This window comes from Aquarana catesbeiana, linkage group LG10, assembly GCF_042186555.1.
Source record: "Aquarana catesbeiana isolate 2022-GZ linkage group LG10, ASM4218655v1, whole genome shotgun sequence".
NCBI lineage: Eukaryota > Metazoa > Chordata > Amphibia > Anura > Ranidae > Aquarana > Aquarana catesbeiana.
This window is the reverse complement of record NC_133333.1, coordinates 46,294,937-46,319,149: the sequence shown is the minus strand read 5'-3', so window position 1 is coordinate 46,319,149 and position 24,213 is coordinate 46,294,937. Positions and strand designations below refer to the sequence as shown.

At 40.5% G+C, this 24,213-nt stretch overlaps 1 protein-coding gene across 1 annotated transcript in view; it reads left to right on the top strand.

The window, feature by feature from the left end:
• Window positions 1-23,288, top strand: part of BCAM (basal cell adhesion molecule (Lutheran blood group)) — a 136,935-nt gene extending 113,647 nt beyond the window's left edge. The window contains exons 15-16 of the mRNA XM_073602131.1: window positions 16,059-16,164; window positions 18,478-23,288. Of these exons, the coding sequence (XP_073458232.1) occupies window positions 16,059-16,164; window positions 18,478-18,483 (112 nt within the window). The 3' untranslated portion in view covers window positions 18,484-23,288. The remainder of the gene's footprint in view (window positions 1-16,058; window positions 16,165-18,477) is intronic.
• The last annotated feature ends 925 nt before the right edge of the window (window positions 23,289-24,213 follow it).

The following is a 24,213-nucleotide window of genomic DNA, read 5'->3' as shown; positions in this document are numbered from 1 at the left end:
GTGTAAGTACATAAAGGAAGTCCCAAAATAACTCTGGCTTTATGTATTGAGTTTGATTAGTTAATCAAAAAAGCATGTTTCCTCGCTGATGTCAGAACAGGAGAAAATAATCTGTTTATAACTTCTAAAGCACTGTGGGTATATCATTCCTAATACTCAGCTGTTGATAGAGTGCAGATTTCTGCAGAGGAAAGCACGTGACAAGCCACCTGATATGGTCAAGGTCCCTGAGCTGTAAGTCAAACACGAATGTCACATTAAAGAAGAGCTCCAATTAAATTAGGTGTATTGAGAACTGGCTGATACCTATAACTACAACCAATAGAAAGAAATCTATGGTAAGAGAAATACAGTATGTAGGCACTGTTGCTGACCCTTCTGAATGCAGCACTTTGAGTCACTCAAACAGAACAGAAGTGTAGCACTTCTCCCATCTAAAAGGTTGAGGATGACCCTCTAGATCAGCGGTCTACAAACTGAGTCCCGTGGGCCAGGTGTGGCCCTTTGCTTTTTTTCTGGCCCTTGGAACACTGTTCCTCCCACTGAATGAGGCTCTATTCCTCTCACGGACACCAACGATAATGCACCATTCCCTTCACTGACATTAACAATGTAGCATTATTCCTTCCACTAACACCAATGATAGGGCACTATTTCTTCCACTGTCACCAATCCAATGATGGGGTATTATTCCTCCCACTGATATAAACGATTGTGCACTTTTTTTTTTTGCACTGACACCAACAGTGGCATAGTACTCCTCCCACTGCCACCAGCAATGGAGCATTATTCCTTTAACTAACAGCAACAATGGGACATCTTTTACTGACACCATTGATGGGGCACTTTTCCTCCCACCAAGGTTATCAATTGGACACTATTCCTTCCACTGAAAAAAAACAGTGGGATACTATTCCCCCACTAATACCAATGATGGGCATCATTCCTCCTAATGACCATAGGCACTATGTAATTTTTTTTCCTCCCACCAATGGTCTGGCCCTCCTAAAGTCTGAAGGGCAATAAACCCTTTGTTTAGAAAGTTTGGAAACCCCTGCTCTAGATAAGCCTTTCTCAACCTTTTTTACTCCATGGGAAAACTTGAATTAATTTTCAGGGAACCCCTGCTAAAACCAATTCATCAGGGGTCATTGGTAAGAATGGGCTCCATTCACAAAAGCAGATTGTATGTGGTATTTAGGTGCTTTCCCAATTACCGCATGTGATCCTGAAAATGTCAATTCACTATTAATGTGGTATTTACCACATTAAGCAAAACGCTCTGTAAATACCACTTAAAACAGAAGTTAAAGTCAATTTACAAAAGGACATAAATAAATACTTGTGGTAAATAAGTGGTCCTGGCATGCCATAGTTAAGGAACTGGCTCCTGCTGACAACTGAATGTAAAAAGAATTGCCGGCAATGAAAAATCGAATCTGGTATGGATTTTGAAGGGTACACCCACCTCAAACTTTTTCAAAAAAATGGTGTGGGGTTTCCCCAAAATCCATACCAGACAATTATCCAAGCATGCATGACAGCAGGTCAGGAAAAGGAGGGACAAGCAAGTCCCCCCCCCCCTCCTGAACCATATCAGCCCACATGCCCTCAACATGCAGTAAGATAACGCTTTGTGAATAGAGGTTGTGGGAAAAAAAAATATTTCCCTTTGCAGCTGTGATCAGAACATCTTCTTACAGTTTAAAAGACCAGTAGGGTAATGCGGTTGGCTCTGCCAAGAGGCATTGACTCAAACATTTTATGGGGCATTCTGCAACAGCTCAAGGAACCCATAGGAAACTCTGGAGAAACCCTAGGGTTCCACAAAACCCCAGTTAAGAATGACTGCCCTAGATGGTGAGGCAGGCTAGAATTTCACTTCTCAGGATGGAATCCTTGACTAACTGTAGGGTACAGAAACAGTTGGGCACCAGTCACTTTAGTATGTTTTAAAGGTTTGTTTTATTCAATATATTCTGGAGAAAAGGTTAGGGTACAGAAAAAAGGCTGGACCTCTAATAGCAATTATTGTAGTTGGCGCTTTTAAAGCAGTCAAGCAGATAAAAGATTATGCAAACATATCCAGTGTCTGTAGTTAAAGGTCATTTTGGTTATTCCTTTTATTCTAAATCATCTGCATGTCCTTGACTGTTTCAGGCAGTCACAGGTACCTTAGTTGATGAGCCATGAGAAGTTCTTCTAATGTCCACAGGCAGCAGCTTCTGCTCAGTTCTCCAGGACACACCTCAGCACAGAAGCCTCTTTCCAAGTTGCTCCATATACAGGCAGCCATCTTACTGCTTTGGTCCCTCAGGATATACCCTCTATCAAGGCAGCTAAAGTCCCTTAAGACCCCCGTTGGGACAAGGCCTATTAAAGAAGAGCCTCTCACTATGGCATCCTCACCAGGCAGAAGTCCAGAAGCAAAGACCCTTCTAGGAAGTCAACCCAAATATTCCCTTACTCAGCATGCATTAAAAACATCTCAGGCAGAACATTCATACCTCGTAACATTGTATCGTCTCACGTTCTGAAAAGCACTCCCCAAAAACAGGCAGACGCAAAGAATGTCCTGGGCTTGGGAGAAACCCAACAAGACCAGATAACAGTAACAATCAGAGCTCAGGATGGATATAGCCCAGCTGCAAAAACTATATTTAGACAGGGACATTACAGCCTATGGCAGGTTCCCCACACAAGCAACCAGTGTAGTCATACACATATACTTGTTCTATGTCAGTGAATCAGATAGTAACAGAGGGGAAATCTTCCAGTGGGGACACTAGTTCTGGTGACCCGAGGGTCACCAAGGGATTTCCTTAATTTGGAGGGATTTCCCCTCACTTCTTCGTGTGAGGATTGGAAATCTCTCCCCAATGGGACACTTATGGCAACAAATAAACTGACAGGGGTTATGACCCTCCCTTACTCTATCCTAAATAAAAAAAAAAAGTTTTGCCCACAGTCTACTTTAACCTCTGGTGAGGAATATATATGTTTACACCCAGAGGCTATTATTTAAATGTACGTAGATCATTCAGGCACCTATGAACATACAATAAATATTTTTTTCAAAGAAAGGATTGTAATTTTTAAACATTACCAGAATTAATCTTGCCCGATTTATGTACAAATAGTGCTTTTTTTTCCCCTGGCTGTCTGTATTATGCAGTAAGATGGTGTAGCCAAAGTCTAATTAAATTGAATTGAATTCATTGCCTTGCCAAGAAAAAGTTATTTCATCACTTTTTTGATTTATATAATTTTTTAAGAATTAATTTTTCTCACTGCACAAAGCTCCTTCAGCTAAGACTGGCCCGTTTCCAAACACTAATAACATAATTCTTCCAATCCAGTGCTTGACCTTTGTCATTGTTTTTTTTTTATAAAAAAAACCCCAAACTTTTATTGGTTACATACAACGACCTTCATTATAGTTACATGGCTTTTTATCATTCCATAGAGCCATTTTGTGAACGTGAAGAATGAATACCCTTGTAACCTATAGTTTTTTTGGGGCATTCAGTATCAACATCAAAATCTAAATTATATTTATATAATTCTTTTAATATTTTCACAGATTTCAAGAACATCTGTAATTAACGAGATTTTACAAACTATACTAGATAGCTGGAGTGCTCCACTCACTTACTTAAAGAACTAATCCCCATTCATTTTAGTGAAAAATCAAAATTTTTTTGGGAAGACAAAATCCATTCTAGGTAAATTATATACATTGCAAGGAATTTAGTACTATATTGAAAAATAAGGAGGTGTGGGAAGGCCTAGCGCCTATAATTATATAATTAGCCCATGTGTTGTAATAAGGAAAACTGCTGAGAAAAGTAGTAAGCCAATTATACCAGCTTGTTATTGAGATATTGAGATGTTTCTACCTTGAAGTTCCAAGTTCTTTGCAATTTCTGCAGCCTCGAACAATGGGGTTCCACTCTCCTTGTTGGAATTTTAATTAATCCTTTTATTATAGTAAATGCATCAAAGGGGAGGAAATACTCCTCAGGAAAAAGACTGCAAAAAAATAACGTGACTGGGATTTTAACTCTTCTATACTCTATATAAAATTTAAAAAATGGCTATACTTGCACATTAGGGTAGACCCTACACTGGTTTGGACTTTCTTGGGAATTGGGTTTAGGAGGAGCTTGTGATCTCCCATCGGGCTGTGCCACATGGTGATGGTGTGCAAACAGGGTGCCTGCCTAAGGCTAGGCACTTCCTGAAAGAAAGTCTGTAGATGTGACACATGGCATTATATTTGACAAGGAAAGAGTGACTGGTAAGTGCTGTAAAAATGTACATAGGTTTGGATAGGGTTATTGAGGGTTTTATTGTTGTTGAGTAGTAAAACCATTAAGTGTGTTGCCTGGTCTTGAATCCCTACCTGCTGTTCTAAATCCTTGGTTTTCATGCATTTGGTTTCCCTGACAATTATATTAAAATACCCAATACTTTAAGGTGGACATAAACAAGGCCAAGAATTATGACAAGAAGGTCTAAAGGCTGGAGGCCCCAAGAGTGACTCCAACACATTCTGTCTTTGGCTGAAATCGAAAGGACAGTTGGACACGCTCTCCCTTTAAAATGTACCTTTAAGTAGCTTATCCTGTATCATTTTTAGGGAATCCTTAGCGATTTTAGTTCAAAGCCCAACTCCAGACAATTTTTTTTTTATTGATGGAGTGTGAAAGGGTTAGAACCTAAGACCCCTTTCACACTGAGTTGTTTTTCTGCCCCCCCCCCCCCCCCCCCCGCAGTTCCAGTGTGAAAGCCCGAGTGCTTTCACACTGGGGCGCTGCGCTGGCAGGACGTTAAAAAAGTCCTGCAAGCAGCATCTTTGGGGCGCTGAAGGAGCTCCTCCACCGCTCCTGCCCATTGAAATAAATGGGTGCCTGCAAAGCGATTCGGCAGCGGCGCTTCACGGGCACATTTAACCCTTCATTCAACCGCTAGTGGGGGTTAAAATCGCAGCTAAAATGACGGTAAAGTGCCGCTAAAACTAGCAGCGTTTTTACCGTCAACGCCCGTCCGCCCCAGTGTGAAAGCAGCCTAAGCCAACTTTTATATTCTTGTCTGTGCACCCTATTGGGATATTTCTCTTGATTTATTTGCATGTAAATTAGACAGAACAGAAAGCCAGGGGAAATCTTTTGGTCTATTTAAAGAGGAAGTAAACCCTGATGGGTTTTACTTCCTCTTTATTTCCCTGCAAAGGTAAAGCATAATGGGCTACTATGCACCGCATAGTAGCCCATTATGTGTCACTTACCTGAAAACTAAGCCTGCAATGTCACCGCTGTTCCCACTAGCAGCGAGCGTCCATCTTCACCCCTCTGCCTTCCGGGGGGCCAGGAACTCTGGCTCTCTGACGTCACTTCCGCGCATGCGCACGGGAGCCATCAGTCATGGCATGACCCCCCTTTAGAAACGCCAGGTTCTGCCCTTTCTAAAGTGCACATGCGCCATAGACATCGGCGCATGGCTATATTGTAAATATCTCCTAAACCGTGGAGGTTTAGGAGATATTTCCAGCACCTACAGGTAAGCCTTAATATAGGCTTACCTGTAGGTAAAAGTGGTTGTACAGGGTCTACAACCACTTTAATGAGTGTCAGAAACAGTGCCAGGAGAAGGTCCTCTGGCACCCAAGGCGAAAATGCCAAAAATATGCTAAGAGAAGAAAATGAAGGAGTTATTAAATATAATAAGGGTTGACTAAAATTTTAACTACAGGTTTTGGGTTAAAAAAAATAATTAGAGTTTCCTCTATTTTTTTGTTTCTGGTACAAAGCTTTTTTTTGTGTATATTCACATCTTTAAAACAAACAAATAAATAAAATAGTAATGGAAGAAGAAAATTAAGGAGTTCCTAAAGGGCTAAAATGTTGTTTTAAAAACTAAGGTGGTAGGTTAATTGGCTTCTGTCCAAAATGGGCCCTAGTATATGAATTGGGGGCCTTGGATTGAGGTTAGGGACTGATGTGAGTTTGGGATGTACAGGGTTAGGGCCAATTGTAGACACATACCAACACTCTCAGGTTGAACTGGATGGACTGGTGTCTTTATTCAACCTTACTAACTATGTAAGGTGTCTTCATTTTTTAAAAAAAAACATATAAGTGACAGTGGGGCTGAGTGCTGTTGATTACACAGGGAGAGCAACACTCTCCCTGTGTAATCTGCAGGACTGAGCTGTCAATTTGACAGCTCCATCCTGCACAGTGCAGAACATGGAGGGGCTTCCAACTCAATGAATATTTGCTATTTTCACACGGATTCTCCTCCCGGCCAATCAGGAAGCGGGTCTGAGACCCGTTTCCCGATTGGCTAAAAAAAGAAGTGTTCCAATTGGCCGCCAAGGAAGAGGAGGGAGGAGACGGAAGCTGACGCACCAGATTTTCTCCAGTTTTAGTAAATCAACCCATAGCATTCAAAACTAGAAAAAAATGTTCACACTTCCCCAGTCTATCCAAAAACAAAAGGGTACATTAAATCTTTCATACCCATTTTTTGACTTAAAGGAAAAGGAAGGGGAAAGAAATTGCGCTCGGTGTTCAATTTAAAAAGTGAAAAAGACGTGAAGTGAGTCCTGCAGCTAAAACACAATAACCCCAATACAAGGGCACACAAACTAAACAATATATAAAACAGTGTAGCGCTGGACTGATAAGAATACGCATATATTAGTGTATGCGAGTAGACCAGGACCCATAAATGTGTACATAAATACAAAAGAAAACCATATACCACTTAATCTAGAACAATTCAGTGTCTATAAGCGTGTATTGTGACACTAAAAATTAATCAAGTGCACCTACATATATCTAAAAACAAAAATATATATATATATATATATATATATATAAAAATGGTGGACCAATGTGGCAGCAAAAATTAAAATTGCATCGACATGTGATAAGGAACTCTGTTCACTTATGTATTGTTAGTTGATCCTTATACTTAGTGATCACAGTGAAAGTAAAAAATTGAAATAAATAAATTAGGACAGTCCCAAAAGTTATAAACAAAAGTCCCAAAACGTAGTGACACTCCAACACAAATTCTGGTTCAATATTCCACCGCAGCTGTTGCCCACCACCAAGGGATTAAAGTTGGAGGCTTACCGGACAGCCTGCGACCACCCTTTTTCAGGGGGGTCAAAACAGGCTCAGTAGGGATGTATGAATCCAGAAGATGTCCTCGCCAATAATCTCCAGGTGTTCTCCAAGTGTTCATATGGCAAGCCAAGAGGGGCTTCCAGACAGGGTACAGCAAGGATTTGGCCACTTCATTGATTTGAATTGATAAGAACACTTGGAGAACACCTGGAGATTATTGGCGAGGACATCTTCTGGATTCATACATCCCTACTGAGCCTGTTTTGACCCCCCTGAATAAGGGTGGTCGCAGGCTGTCCGGTAAGCCTCCAACTTTAATCCCTTGGTGGTGGGCAACAGCTGCGGTGGAATATTGAACCAGAATTTGTGTTGGAGTGTCACTACGTTTTGGGACTTTTGTTTACAACTTTTGGGCTGTCCTAATTTATTTATTTCAATTTTTTACTTTCACTGTGATCACTAAGTATAAGGATCAACTAACAATACATAAGTGAACAGAGTTCCTTATCACATGTCGATGCAATTTTAATTTTTGCTGCCACATTGGTCCACATAACTTACTTTGAGTTCACCATTTTTGTATACTTTTGTATATATATATATATATATATATATATATATATATATATATATATATATCAATTTTTGTTTTTAGATATATGTAGGTGCACTTGATTAATTTTTAGTGTCACAATACACGCTTATAGACACTGAATTGTTCTAGATTAAGTGGTATATGGTTTTCTTTTGTATTTATGTACACATTTATGGGTCCTGGTCTACTCGCATACACTAATATATGCCCATTTTTTTTACTTAAAGTGGTTCTAAAGCCAGAAGTGTTTTTTTTTTTTTTTTTAAATCTTAAAGCGGTGTTTCGGCCTCCCCATCCAAAAATTAAAAGTCAGCAGCTACACATACTGTAGCTGCTGACTTTTAATATTAGGACACTTACCTGTCCTGTAATCCAGCGGTATTCCTCCCCCCACCCCGAGAGGTGCCAAATGTGGCACCAGAGGTGGTACTCGACTTTAATGCATTCAATGCATTAAGATAAAAAAACCTTCTGTGTGCAGCAGCCCCCCCCCCCCCCCCCCCCTTAATACTTACCTAAACGCCAACTTGATCCAGCGATTTTGCACGAGAGACTCGGCTGTCTGGGGCTCCCCCTTCTGACTGGTTGAGAACCAGCAGCCACTGCTGTCAATAAAAGTCAGTGAGCCAGTGAGGTGAGAGGGGGGCGGGGCCAAACTGTGGCTCCATGTCTGAATGGACCCACAAAGCGCTCGGCTTTGGTGCCCCCATAGCAAATTGCTTGCTGTGGGTGCACTCAGTGGGAGGGAGGGGCCAGGAGTGTTAGCGAAGGACCTGATTAGAAGAGGATCATGGCTGCTCTGTGCAAATCCACTGCACACAGCAGGTAAGTAACATGTTTGTTATTTAATAAAAAAAAAAAAAAAAACAAGACTTTAATATCACTTTAATTGGTTCCCGACCAGCCGCCGCAGTTACACTGCGGCAGGTTGGCTTCACTGGGCGAGCCGTCGTAGCTGTACGTCAGCGTCTTTAAGAGAACTAGGGGGCGCACGCACGACAGCGGAGCCGATGCACGTGCCCGGCTGGCGCAATGTCCGCCGGGCATCCACAATCGCTCCTGAGAGAGACAGAACGAATGTCTGTCAATGTAAATAGACAGATCTCCGTTATATCAGGGGTGAGGAGACTGATCTGTTGTTCCTAATACTTAGTAACAACAATCTGTCTCCTTCCCCCAGGCAGTCCCACCCCCCCAGTTAGACACACTCCCTAGGTAACACATTTAACCCCTTGATCGCCCCCTAGTGTTAACCCCTTCCCTGCCAGTGACATTTATAAAGTAATCAGTGGCTATTTTTAGCTCTGATCGCTATATAAATGTCATTGGTACCAAAAAAGTGTCAAAAGTGTCCCATCTGTCTGCCGCAATGTTGCAGCCCCAATAAAAATCGCAGATTGTTGCAATTACTAGTTAAAAAAAAAAATCAGAAAAAAAATGCCATAAATCTTTCCCCTATTTTGTAGACACTATAACTTTTGCGCAAACCAATAAATATACACTTATTGCATTTTTTTTATTTTTATTTTCAAAAATTGTCTTTTTTTCTTTTTTTGTTTATAGCGCAAAAAATAAAAACCGCAGAGGTGATCAAATACCACCAAAAGAAAGCTCTATTTGTGGGGAAAAAAGGACGTCAATTTTGTTTGGGTACAGTGACGCACATCTGCGCAATTGTCAGTTATTGCTGTATCGCAAAAAATGGCCTGGTCATTAAGGGGGCAAATCTTCCGGGGCTTAAGTGGTTAAGTTTGACTTTAATACTAGAATAGTATCCAAAACAACATCCAATGCTTCTGAAAAATCTTGTACTAGGGATGAAAGAGTTTCTTTGACTCTGGAAAGTTCAGAATAACTCAGGAAGTCTAAATACATTCAGAACAATTTTCATCCACAAAGGCTTTATACCCCTTAGAGAATATTTTTTTTCCATCATTTCCACCCTGGAGGAATCCCAAGGCAAAGCAATCTAAAAAGAACCAGCTAAATATTTACAAGACTACTGAACCTAAAAAAAACAAGCTTCTGCTACATACAGTACAGCCAAAATCTGACCCAACCGTTGATTGTTGTAAATTGTTATTTTTAGTTTTTAGTGGTGGAATTGTAGTATTGTCGTGAAAAATATGGTATTTTAGTGACTGTATGTGGTTAACATTTGTAATTACAGTATTAGCATACTGCATACATTTAATTTCTTTTGCATACCTTTTATTTATATTTTTCTTCACATTTACATGCAAACCAAGCTAAAGTGATATTTACAGGTGTTGGCTCAAACTGTGATTTACACTAATAACATATAAATTAACTACTTCAAAACCGGTGACTTTCACCCCCTTCGTGCCCAGGCCAATTTTCAGCTTTCTGCGTTGTCACACTTTGAATGACAATTACTCATGGTCATGCAACACTGTACCCAAATTAAATTTTTAAATTTTTTTTGGAGACAATTTTCTTTTGGAGGTATTTTTTTGCTATAAAAGTAAAAACTAAAATTTTTTTTTTAAAAAACACGTTTAATTGATTTCTGTTTTATAAAAGTTTGCAAATAATCTTTCTTCATAAATTTAGGCCAAAATGTATTCTGCTGCATTTCTTTGGTTAAAAACACCCTCTAGGGATGGGGATTTTTTTTTTTTTTTTTATACACTGTGATGGCTGTTTAAGCAATCATTTCTCGACTGCTTTCATACAGCCATTGGGAACTACTGTGATAGCTGTGATTGGCTACAGCTATCACATGGTACAGGGAGGCATGCTTGGCCCTGTACTATGTGATCACTGTGACCTGGCACAGAGATCACAGTAGTTCGCAATGGCTGCATGAATGGCAGCCATGTTTAATAGTGGACATGTGATTGGTCACAGAGAATACATGGTAACATGGAGGAGAACCACCTGTCAGTATTCAAATCTGTGAATCGCCGTGTCTGGAGGACAATGGGTCTTACCGATTTGTACCCCCGAGGGCATGCACAAGGCACAGTTCTATGAGGACGTATGGGTTTATGCACAGTTGCTAGGCGGGAAGTGGTCAATATGCCTGTGCAAAATAAATAAATGGTATAGGCACTAAAAAATGGAAGATCTTTTTTGGTATTTATCTCCATCAAGAGACTTTTTTGATTATTATTTACTAATTAATTTGAATTTTCGCACCGCATTTTATTTTTATTATTATTGCTCACGTGAGTGCTAAGAAGGGTCACTTTTTAGTTATGTGGATTAGAGCTTATTCAGAGTTGAGCATTGTTTGGCACGTGAATGGCCACAATGAATGAGCTTCCCCTGGTCAGATAACAAAAGCTGTGCATCCCCAAAAAATAGTACACACACTAAAAGATGAAAACACATATGTCCATAAAGAGACTTTTTTGATGAATTATTCATAATTAAGTGCAGCCTTTTTATAGCACTATTTATTATACATGAGTACTTATAAAGGTAACATTTTATTTATGTGGATTATAACCTATTCAGATTGGTGCATTATTTGGCACATGAATGGTGACAATGAATTAAAGGTCACATTAATGTGCTGTCAGTACTAGACCTTTTGCTATTCATGTAAAGAACAGGCAATTGCTGTGCAAAGCATATGGAAAGCTGTATTAACCTGAAGCCAATGCCTGTTCTTTATGTCAGTACAGTTGTAGACTGCAGAGAGGGATGCATTGGTGTCCTTGCTCCACCTACAGCCTGCTGATTGGAGAGTGATGGAGCAGCAACAGACTGATGAGTTCTTCCCTGCGCTCACTCTGCTGTCTCCTCCTTTCAGCATGTTCCTTGTTAGCATATTTGCATGCACACCTGGGTCCTTACTCAGTGAGTCTCACAGCTGGTGTAGAGGAGATTGCAAGAGACTGGGACTATGTCAAATGGAAGTAATTACTTTGGTTGCATTTAAAGAACGCATATGGTAAATACACAGAGCTACAATTAATTTGATTACATATGGAGGGAAAAAAAAGTGTGTATATGTGTATGTGTGTATATATATATATATATATATATATATATATATATATATATATATATATATATATATATATATATACAGGGCTTTTTTCAGTGAGAACGCAGTTCCAGCACCTCCAGAACTCAGAACTGAATGTATGTAATAGCATGGGGTGTGCTGAAGGTTCCATTGATGTTGTCTGCTGGAGGATCTATTGTCACTGGTGGGGATCTGATTTTGTGTGAGGGTCTATTGTTGCTGATGGGGAATCTATTGTTGCTGGGGGGGTCTTATGTTGCTGGGAGGGATCTACTGTTGAGGGAGAGGTCTATTTTTACTGGCTGCTGGAGGATCTATTGATGCTGGTTGCTGGGAGATCTGTTGTTGCTGCTGGGGGGGGGGATGTTGCTTGGGTGGATATTTTGTTGTGGGTGGTTAACTGTTGCTGCAGGGAATCTATTGTTGTTGGGGTGGAGTCCATTGTTGCTGGGGGGAGTCTATTATTGTGTGGGGATCTATTGCTGGGATTCTATTGTTCCTGGCTGCAGAGGATCTATTTTACTGCTTTTCTTTTTATCATTAACATGTTCCATAGAAATGATTTAGCACCACAAAATGATACTTGGTTCTGTATTCTCTAAAAGGGGCAGTACTGGTAGGTGGGTAGGGGGTGGAATCAAGGGACGGTGATCAGAGGTGGGCAGGGGGCAGAGACAAGGGGTGACTCAGACGGGGGGGAGTTCCTGCACCTATTCTCAGAGAAAAAAAGCCCTGTGTGTGTGTGTGTGTGTGTGTATGTGTGTGTGTGTGTGTGTATATATATATATATATATATATATATATATATATATATATATATATATTACACACACTGTGTATGTAATACTTTCCCTTTAGGGTTGTGTATGCTTGATTTAAGTGCACTCTCCTGGCTGGTTGCCTATTTTGCAGCCCTGACAGAAACTCTGATCAGATGTGTCATGATGTTGGTATATAGCTGTATACACAAATACATTTTATGTATTATGTAAGGACAGCGTATAAAAACATCTCTCGGAGCCTTTGGTGAAAAACATACAAGAATGCCAAAAATGATACGTAAAACATTCTTTTTTTTTTTTAAGATCCAATATGTTAGCGCAGCTGTAGACTAAAAAAGCCCCGTAATGTTTAGAAAGTCTATTATTTTATGAATGTGTTTATTTTGCTGTTGGCTTTTTCATAGTTTCCAGCAGATGACTAATCACAGATTAGCACATGGTCACCATTGTATAATTAGTTAAGCCGCAATCTTGTTATGTCCACCACTTCCTCGAAGAGTTCAGATATTGTTTGCCGGGACCTTTTAAACATCCTTTCAGGAAACTAGTTGGACCTTTTTACTGTGATCCAGTGCCTTGCCATTACGCTCAACTACATCAGAGTTTTGGCAATATATTATCTCTCAAGTGCAAAGACGTGGTTAACTGACCCTACAGTGTGAGAAACTAGATTGGTTGTGGGTCAATCCTTTTTTTCTTCTTTCTTTTTTTTTTTTTTTTTTTTTTTTTGAAGTACATGTTTTAAACACTGGTTTCATCTATATACAGGTGCATCTCAAAAAGTTAATTTATTTCAATTTTTGATCATTATGGCTTACAGGCAGCTAGTGAAAACCCAAAATTCAGTATCTCATAAAATTAGAATATTACAGAAGACCAATTAAAAAAAAGGATTTTTTAATACAGAAATGTTGGCTTACTGAAAAGTATGTCCATGTACAGTATAGAATGCACTCAATACTTGGTCAGGGCTCCTTTTGCATGAATTAATGCATCAATGCGGCGTGGCATGGAGGTGCTAAGCCTGTGGCACCGCTGAGGTGTTATGGAAGCCCAGGTTGCTTTGATAGTGGCCTTCAGCCCATCTGCATTGTTGGATCTGGTGCTTCTCATTTTCCTCTTGATAATACCCCATAGGTTCTCTATGGGGTTTAGGTCAAGAGAGTTTGCTGGCCAATCAAGCACAGTGATACTATGATCATTAAACCAGGTATTGGTATCTTTGGCAGCGTGGGCAGGTGCCATGTCCTGCTGGAAAAAGAAATCAGCATCTCCATAAAGGTGGTCAGCAGAGGGAAGCATGAAGTGGTCTACAATTTCCTAGTAGAGAGAGGGCTGCGCTGACTTTGGACTTGATAAACCACAGTTAACCAACACCAGCAGATGACATGGCTCCCCAAATCATCACTGACTGAGGAAACTTCACACTGGACCTCATGCAGCTTGAATTCTGTGCCTCTCCACTTTTCTTCCAGACTCTGGGACATTGATTTCTAAATTAAATACAAAATTTACTTTTAGAGGACTTTGGACCACTGAGAAACAGTCCAGTCTTTTTTCTCCTCAGCCCAGCTGACTCTCTGGTTCAGGAATGGCTTGACACAGGAAATGAGATGGTTGTAGCCTATGTCCTGGATACATCTGTGTGTGGTGACTCTTGAAGCCCTGACACCAGCCGTAGTCCACTCCTTGTTAATCTCCCACAAAATCTTGAATGGCCTTTGCTTCACAATCCTCTCAAGGCCGCGGTTATCCCTGTTGCTTGTGCACCTTTTTCTACCACACTTTTTCCTTCCACTCAACTTTCCATTAATATGCTTGGATACAGCACTCTGTGAACAGCCAGCTTCTTTAGCAATAACTTTTTTTGACTTACCCTCCGTATAGAGGGTGTCAATGACTTTCTTCTGGACAACTGTCAAGTCAGCAGTCTTCCACATGTTTGTGTAACCTACTGAACCAAACCGAGAGACCATTTAGGCTCAGGAAACCTTTACAGGTGTTTTGTGTTAATGGGCTGATTAGAGTGTGACACCATGAATCTACAATATATTGAACTTTTTCACAATATTACAATTTTCTGAGATACTGAATTTTGGGTTTTCACTGGCTGTAAGCCATAATCATCAAAATGAAAAGAAAGAAATGCTTGAAATATATCACTCTGTGTGTAATGAATCTATATAATACGAGTTTCAGTTTTTGAATTAAATTACTGAAATAAATTAACTTTTTGATGATATTCAAAATTCTAAATTTTAGAGACTCTTATAGCCACAGAGGAGGGGCGCCTCTATGTTAAAGTCCATAATACTGATATGATAGGTCCAACATTCTCCTACTAGCTTTGTCTATATAGGGTAACTCTACTGACTTTTGAGCAAAGCTCTGAACCTGTATGGAATCTGAAACTCCTAAAGAAACGTTTAAAAGTGACCTTTTTAGCCACCGCTATTAATAAAACTCCAAATTCAGTCCTAATAAAAATATTCAAATAAACAGAATAGATTGTGACCTGTAAACGATTTGTTGTAAACTGTTATAGACATGACTGAAATGGATATTTGTATGTTTTTGTTTTTTTTTTGCCAGCTGGCAACGCCATACCTCCCAGCTGTTTAAAGGATGCAGAACATTTTTTGATCTTCCCAAAAGGGTTGGAAGCTGCTGGAATCAAAGTAGCAAATCCAAAGTATGGGAGAGGTTGTCTTTGTGGGATTTGAGATGGGGGGGGGAGTGGGCATGAACTTCTTAAAAATGTTATAGTTTTGTATGGAGTAGGGAATAGTTAAAGCTCCAGGCAAACAGGTAAATAGATTAAATACATTACCCACCTGTATACTGTATATGTTTATTTGTGATACTTACACTGGTTGCATAACCAAGCTGGTGGCTTGACTTTTATCTGCATCTTATACTGTAAATACCATAGATGATCACCTCCCTTCATCCAGCCTGGTACTGGACCGACTGGACCTTTTGTTGCTAATGTTTTTTATTTTTTTTGGGGGGGGGGGTTTGCTCTTTTTGTCTTGTCAAGGAAATTCCCCTTCACTTCCTGTTTCAGAAACCCAACAGGAATCGAGAGGAAATCTCACCAAAGGGAAAATGCCTTCCTAAACAGCCATTACAGGTGTCCTCAGTGAAAGATTTCCCCTTAATTTCTGTTTGTTTTCATGGACAGAAAGTAATGGTATATCCCAATTTTTTTGCTGTAACCAGTCTCCAGTATGCATACAGAAGGAGGAATGGAGTTCTGTGTTATATTTTATAATTCTTGAATATTGGACAGTATGCAGCACTCAAAGAGCATAAGAATGAGGTCTGGTCTACGTTATGTATTGCTTTGTTATCTTCATCAGGTGGTTGGTGGTCATCACTATCTTTAGCAGGTCTTTTGTCATTCATGACTAGACATTCATCACCTCTGATGAGCGTGCTCTCCCACCACTTTCCATTTCTTATCTGAACCTCTTAGCTTGTGGCATGTTTTGTGTCTAGCGTCTCTATGTACTATTTATTAACCATCATTTCCATTACAGAGCCCAGGATCCCGCTTCAGCTGAGCTCGCTGTAGAGTTAAAGTCAGAAAAACGGAATGACCAGCGCGGACTGCTAGGTGGAGGAGGAGGAGGCACAGCTGCAGAGGTTAGACCGATTTTTTTTTTTTAATTCTATTTTTTACTGTGGGGTTTTTCTTGTCTTGTTAAAAAATATATTCCTCTTGAGTATTAATGTGCACTGTGTATTGTACATATATTTAAACATTAAGCTGACATAGGCAAATTTGAATAATGACACCTTTTAATTGAAGCTCCTCCCTATATTGGATGATTAACATCATGAAAATTTAAAGCACATCTAAATCTACCCCCCCCCCCCCCAAATTTTTATATATATCTATCATAGATGTGCGCAGCCTATTGTATTAGGGGGTGCACCCTAAAGCTTAAACACACATGCCTTTCTCTGCAGCCTCAGCTGCACGGGACAGTGAATGAATGGGAAGTACTCTGTGCTGAGTCGATTCCTGATCATTCACAAACTGAAGCATAGTAAACACAGTTTACTATTCTTCAATTATGCATGAATACAGTGAGTAAGCGTGTTCACTGTGTTCCTTTAAAAAAAGAAGGCCCTAGTAAAGGATATATTTGCTAGCCTCTTGCCCCACTCTCCATCCTGAAACATCCCCCACAGCAGCTGGGGGGAGAGGAGGGAAGCCAGCAGCACTGTAAGGCAGGGGGGCAACACAGATAATCGGCACACCTGACACACCCCCTGTGCATGCCTATGATATACATCAGTTCACCAGTGCTTAGATGTGGTGGCTGCCTTAGTCTTCTTCTTTTTTTTTTCAAGCATTGTTTCCTTAATTTTCACCTGGTGATTCTGCCGATAGCACATTTTCAATCCTAGTAACCGACAATTGAAAAAGAACAAGACTACAGGGCTCCTCCCTCTGCTTTTGTCTATAACAGAGGTCTCCAAACTATGGATACCACATCTAGGGCCACAGTTAGGGTCAGTGGTCTATCCTCAGTGTGCCCTGCTTGAGGATTAAGGTAGGCAGAGGTTGCCTTTGGTCTCCAGCTTACAATGATAAAGGGGGATCCTGATGTAAGGGGAACCTCTGATGGTCACCTTTATGTAAGAGGGTCCTCTGAAGTGAATTCTGATGGGGATCCTGATAAAAAAAAGGGGGACCCTGATGTAAGTGGGACTTTGATCTAAGGGGAGGCTGATGTAAGGAGGGATTCTGATGTAAGGGAGAACTCTGATGTGGAATCATGATGTAAGGGGCAACTCTGATGTGCAGCCTGATGGAAGGAGTGATTCTGATTGGGATCCTGATGTAAGGGAAAACTCTGATGTGGAATCATTATCTAAGAGGCAACTCTGATGGGGCCCTGGTACTGAAAAATTTCCAGACCCCTGGTCTATAACATAGATGGCCACAGTTTTGTAGTCCTCAGAGATAGCTGATAAGAGTACAGGCAGACAGGACAAGGAAATTATCAGCTGACAACATTTCTGGTAAAATCAGCAGGTATTCTTTATACTTAAAGCGAAAGTTCCATTTTTGGGTGGAACTCCGCTTTAAGTGTTGGTGGCCCCCTGATATGCCACATTTAGCATGTCATTTTTTTGGGGGGGGAGTGGGTACCCTGTTTTTACAGGCACCCAGCTCCCACTTCCTCCCCCGGCATCACGGCGCTGGTAGGAGGATCACCTTGACCTCCTCCCTCCCTGCAATCTTCTGGGACACGTCACAGGTCCCAGAAGATTGCCCGGCCAATCGCGGCTCACGCCCGGCTTTGAAGCCACAGCTGGGCGCCCACAGTTAGAATGCCGGCTCCGTGGAGAGGAGGGGGAGAGGAGCGGGGCTTCGTACGCCCGCATCCCGGGACCGTGGGACAGGTGAGTGTCCGATTTATTAAAAAGTCAGCAGCTACGCTTTTTGTAGCTACTGACTTTTAAATGGGGGGAACTCCGCTTTAAGTTGCCCATAGATGGATAGAATTTTGCATGGAAATTTTTAGTCTTAGGAAGAATCATATGAAAATTCTCAGAACATTGGTTTGTTGTTCAAAAGATTTTGGTTGCATTTAACATTGGATTTTAGAATGATCGGACTTTCCAGACTTAACACATACACTGCTGGAAATTTGCTTATTCAAGAAAGATTTTCCATTCTGTTCCTTCAACTTTTCTCAGTAATGTGGTCGAAAACAAACATCAATTTGACCCACTAATGAGTAGAAAAACAAACCTTTTTTGGAATATTCTTTTTCTAAGAATTTCAGCTCGAAATTCTACCCATCTATTGGGACAGCTACTGTATAACAAAACACTTTCAGTGATATATTTAGCCCAAAAGACCAAAAGGGAGCCAATAAGAGAAGTTCATTGTCAGGGTGTACATACCCTTTAATTTTTTTTCTCCTTTTCTCCTCACAGTGTTAACATGCAATGTCGTTGAGCTCTCCTGTTTTATGGATGGCACCATGTTGGCGTGTCCAGTCTGTCAGCTGACATCTTCAGCCTGTGGATTTACTTCTTGCTCTTGAATCCGAGTTGCAAAAGACAAAAGAATGCAAAGACTCAAATAAATATTTACAAAAGATCCCTTTGGAAAGCCATTATGATTGTCGGATCCAGTGCTCTTCTGTGGGTCCTCAGATTTCTGACACTACAGAGTTCGCTTACTATGGTCTGTTGGCCACACCCACCCAGCCTGGTGTTGCCTTAAATGGAGGTCGCTGTTGCCACATTACCCACCATGGACCTCCGCCAGTTAATCTTATTTGTTGCCAGATTTGTGTTTTTTATATGATTATGTTTTTGTTGGGGTTTTTTTTGTTTTTTTTCTCCTTTCTTTGATTTCTGCATTTTTTTTTTTACCAGAATCTTTTTTTATTGCTCCAAATGTGTCTATATGATTTCCACTATCCTGCTGTTTGAATCTGCTCTCCCAGCATGCCTTGGGGTGGTGGTTCACAGTGGGATTTAAACTGTTACACTGGTCTTGGCCTGCTTCTGTCCGGCCTGTATGTATATAATGTATTTCTGTATGGTCATTACACTGGTCAGACCCTCCTATTCTGTCTGTCTTCTTTTTTTCTTTTTTCTTCTTTTATATTGTTTTATATAATATATCCAGATTGATCTCAGTTGCCTTGAGTTGAAGGTGTTCCCGACACAACAGGAAGTGAAAAGAAATCTCTACAGTTAGTGGAAATTCCCTCTTAAGACTTGTCTCCACAAGTATACCACATATTTTTTTTAAGCAGCTGTGAGTGATTTTTGAAATAGTGTACCTGCCGTTGGGTTGGGAAGTTGGAAGGTTGCCCCCATGGCGCTGCTCTTAAACACAGCACTTTTGTTTATGCACAACAACATGGCCACTTCCATGGACACTATGCCTAATAATTGCATTGTCTTGGTTGTAGTTGGTTTTTTGATGTTTCAGAAGAAGAAAAAAAGCACAAAAAAACGCACTGTGTGCTGCCAGTGGAGACAAGCCCTTAGACCAGCGGTCTCCAAACTGTGGCTGGTGGGCCAAATCCCATTCGCTTGCTTTTATCTAGCCCTTGGGAGACTATTAGTCACCCTGATATGAAGCACCATTACTTCTACAGACATCAACGATGGGGCACTATTCCTCCCACTGACACCAATGATGAGGGACCATTCCTTCCACTGACACCAACATTGTGTTACTATTCCTCCCATTATTACCAATGATGGGGCACTATTCCTCTGCATACTGACCCCAGGCTCTAAGTAATTGTTTTACCACCAAGCCTGAGGAGTTGTTTACCCCCACTGATGCTGGGGCATTTCCTACTCCCACTGGCCACAGTTTACCCCCGCCCCCCCCCCCCCCCCCGCAAAGTCTAAAGGACAGTAAACTGGGCCATCAATTAGAAAGCTTGGAGACCCCCGCTTTAGACAGTTGTCACCTAAATGTGTTCTCAATGGAAGATTTCCCCCAGCATTTGTAATGGCGACACCAGTACAATTTTGGAGGGCCAATACAATGATAAAACTTGGCAGAGGTTCTAACCCTTCCCAAAAGCTAGAAAAAAGGTGACTAGAGGAATACTAGGTAACTGCACTGCTCTTAAGACCTATTCAGACCTTTGCAGTGGCACATTAACATGCTGTAGTGCCATTCATTATAAACATTGATTCAGAAGTCAACACACCTCCAATGCACATACTTTTCAGTGCAGCACAACAAACAATAATGCACTACCATGCTTTGTGGTGCACTGCATTGGATCAAATGATGCATATCTGGTCATTTTTTTCATCTTCTGTTGCCTTGGAATCCCTTACATCTAAATGGGTTGTCCTAATGATATGCACAAAAAAAGTTAAATAGTAGTTATAAAAAAAAGCACAAAACGTGTCAAAGTAAAACTCTTAACAGATGAAAACACATTTAAATACTTCTAGTATAGCTGTCCAAAATCTAATTTTTTATTATCTTTCCACAATACTCTGATCAGGAGATAACAAAGAGTGGGGCATACTGCTCAATGATTAATTTTGGTTTCAGTACAGAGTGCTGTGAGCCTAATTTGTTTTCAGGTACTGGGAGCTGTGGGGGAGGGATTTAGGCAGCTTAAAGGGAGATAAGAAAAGCGGTACAGGGTTTCAAGTTTAGCTTTTTTTTTTTGCCAAACTGGGCTATTTTATTATTAATTTGCCTATGTTATTGGATTTTTATATTTTAATAATTATAAACATCCTTGAGTTTCTGTAGGAGGATTCTGGCCAGCTTTGAACATCTTGAGCTGTTTTTAAAAATAAGACCAGCCAGTCCTGGGTAAGAAAGGTCTCGGCAGTTTGATGCTCTAATATAGTCCAATGAGCAGGCCCATGGCACAGGAATCGGCAAAGTTTTAGCAAGAAACAGAGGTGTTCCCATCCTGGGTGTGAAATGTGGCAGGGCACGTGAATCACAAGATTGGCTAAGCAAAGTACATATATTTTGGCAGCTGAAACAGCTCACTGATCACTTAGTTCTGCTAAGTATGGATTGTAGAGTTAATAAAAGTATATACCGTAGTTGTCTGTTATGCAAAAGTTGATCAAGGTTTTAACAAGCACAGGAATAATGATCTATTAGATCACATGGTAGAAAGTGGCAGATCAGGCCTATTTCCAACTCATGAACCCAAGGCTACTAAAATCCCTATGGTCGTCCTATTGGCTTGGGAATTCTTTCAGTTATTTGACTTATTAACAACTCTAATGCCCTGTACACACGGTCGGACTTTGTTCGGACATTCCGACAACAAAATCCATGGATTTTTTCCGATGGATGTTGGCTCAAACTTGTCTTGCATACACACGGTCACACAAAGTTGTCGGAAAATCCGATCATTCTGAACACGGTGACGTAAAATACGTACGTTAAAACTCTAAACGGGGCAGTAGCCAATAGCTTTAGTTCCTTAATTTATTCTGAGCACGTGTGGCACTTTGTGCGTCGGATTTGTGTACACACGATCGGAAATTCCGACAACGGATTTTGTTTTCAGAAAATTTTATAGCAAGCTTTCAAACTTTGTGTGTCGGAAATTCCTATGGAAAATGTGTGATGGAGCCTACACACGGTCGGAATTTCCAACAACAAGGTCCTATCACACATTTTCCATCGGAAAATCCTATTGTGTGTAGAGGGCATTACAGTTGTTATTACCTATTAACAACTTGGTTGCTATATGTCAGTTTTTCCCAATCTCATTCCTTAAGTAACAGACCATGTTTTCGGAATTTTTCCTACATAAAATAGCAAAGCCATTGAAACTGACCTTTGCAGGATGTAGGAAATCCTGAAAACACAACCCCTTGGGGGTAATTGAGAACTGAAGTTGGGAACCACTGCTGTAGGCTACTGCACATTACATCTGCCCTTTTATGGTGTTTTTTTGAAGTGGCACTTGCTTTGCTCATGCAAGGCAAGCAAAGTAGGTGGGTCACAGCATTCTTCACTATGTAAGCAGCGTATACTCACCTTTCCATGCTTCCCCTACAGATGCCATGAGCTTGATTTACTAAAGCTGGAGTGCAAAATCTGGTGCAGTTCTGTATAGTAACTAATCAGCGTTTAGGTTTTTTTTTTTTTTTGCCAAAGCTTAATTGAACAAGCTGACGTTAGAAGCTGATTAGCTACCATGCACAGCTGCACTCTCCAGTTTTAGTAAATCAACCCCTATGTGTATGTGCCAAACTGACTCAACAGAGCATTTACAGGTCTATGGGCTCCTTCTCTACCACCATGTGACAGTACTGGGCCAATCTCAAACCTCCAATGCTATATAGTAAGAGAAGGGCAGTGAGTTGCATGCTCACCTATGCTTGGAAGTGTCCATATTTCACTGCACTTCTATTGGCTAATTGGAGTGGTGCGGAAACAAAGGAAAGTAAACAATGTGTTACTGAGTGGAGGGGGGGGGGGGTAGTTAAGCGACCCTTTTTAGGGGTTGTCTCCACTGACATTAACTATTTGCACATATTTTAAAGCATTTGCAAGCTCTATTTGAACTTGTGTGATCACCCTTTGGTTAGGAAGTTGGAGGGTTGACTGCGTTGCTGCTCTTCAATGCCACACTTCCCAGTTTTGTTTGTTCACCACAATACATGGCAATGCTGCCTCTCCTGTACGTACTCTGCCTATGAATTGCATTGTGTCAGTTGTACGGGGTGGTTTGGGGGCATTTCAGGGGCAAAAAGAACTCCCACAAACCGCCCTATTTGCCGCCAGTGGAGACAAGCCCTTACTTTGCCTGGCAAAGAAAAGACTGAGACTGTATAAGCCTGATTGGAACCTATTGAGTAGAGGTTCTCAACCATCTTTTGGTGTTGGCCTAAGTACTCCATCTTTATTGGAGAAAACCTTATGCTGCAAGGGAAGTGTGTGGGCAAGATAAGCATTGCCTTTGTATTTTGTTTATTTGTATGAAGCTTTTTGGGTCTCTTGGAAGAGTCATATTAAGCCCAATCCCCTGTTCCAATTTAACTCATACCCACTTGCGTCTGCTTAGCCTCATCCCACTGTAAAAATATCTCCATATTTCACAAATGTCTGTTATGAAGGCTATAGAAGAACTTGTGTTCCCTTACAATGTTGCTTCAGGATGGCGAATGACAATTAAAGGAAAACTCCACTGTCTCTAAGAAAATGATATGACATATATCATTGCTACAAAAGCCATTTTGTAAATTAATGTAATAAAATGTGCTTTTTGCTTCAACTTGTATTCTCTACGTTTTTTTCTAAACCTGCAGAACCATTTAAATTTCTTGTAATATGGAAACACCTGGCATCATTTTGTGTACCGTATCTTATTCCCTGCTTGTGCAATTGTCTCGCACCTTTTCTCAATAGCCTGTTTTTTGTTTTGTTTTTTTTTGTTTTTGTTTTTTTTTTATCTTTATATATTTCTATTGAACTTTTCATCATAAAAATGTATAGAAATTTACAAAAGAAAAAAAAAGTTATCAACATAGGGCATATACGGGCTTCACTGTACATTTCTAAGTAACCCATGAAAACCAACATGGATTGCCATTAAAGACAGTAAACATTGTACATTAAAGATTAAACATTATTGGCCACAATTAATTATAGAATAAAGACGACGAGAATTAAAGAAAAAGAGAAGGAAAAGAAAAAAAAAAAGGGGGGGGGGGGAGACGGGATGACATGGGCCTATCAACAAGATGTCCAATAATTTAAGAAATACTTTATGAGTTTTTGGGTCAAATACTGAAATTTTAGGATAGTAAGGTTGCAAAGTCAGGGTTTTTCACCTCTTGAAAATGGGAAAATTGATCGCGCAACTGCGCCGATAGAATGGATAGCTGAACTAAATAGAATATGAGAATAGAAGAACTATTATTGAAGGAGTGTGCTGGGATTTCCAATATCTTGTAATAATCGCCCTGGCAGCCACTAAAAAGAAACGAAAAACCTTTTCAATAGCTTGCACAAAACTTGAAGTCAAGTTACAAGCATGCCCTACAGTAGTTATTTCATTTTTTGGCTAGACCTTTAGGCTGGGTTCACACTATCGTAAATTGGATGGGGGTTTCCCCCCATCCAATTCGTATGTCAGGAGATTTGACTGGCTCTCGACCGAGTGGCCCTGGTGCGAATTACACAGGAGTCCTGTACGT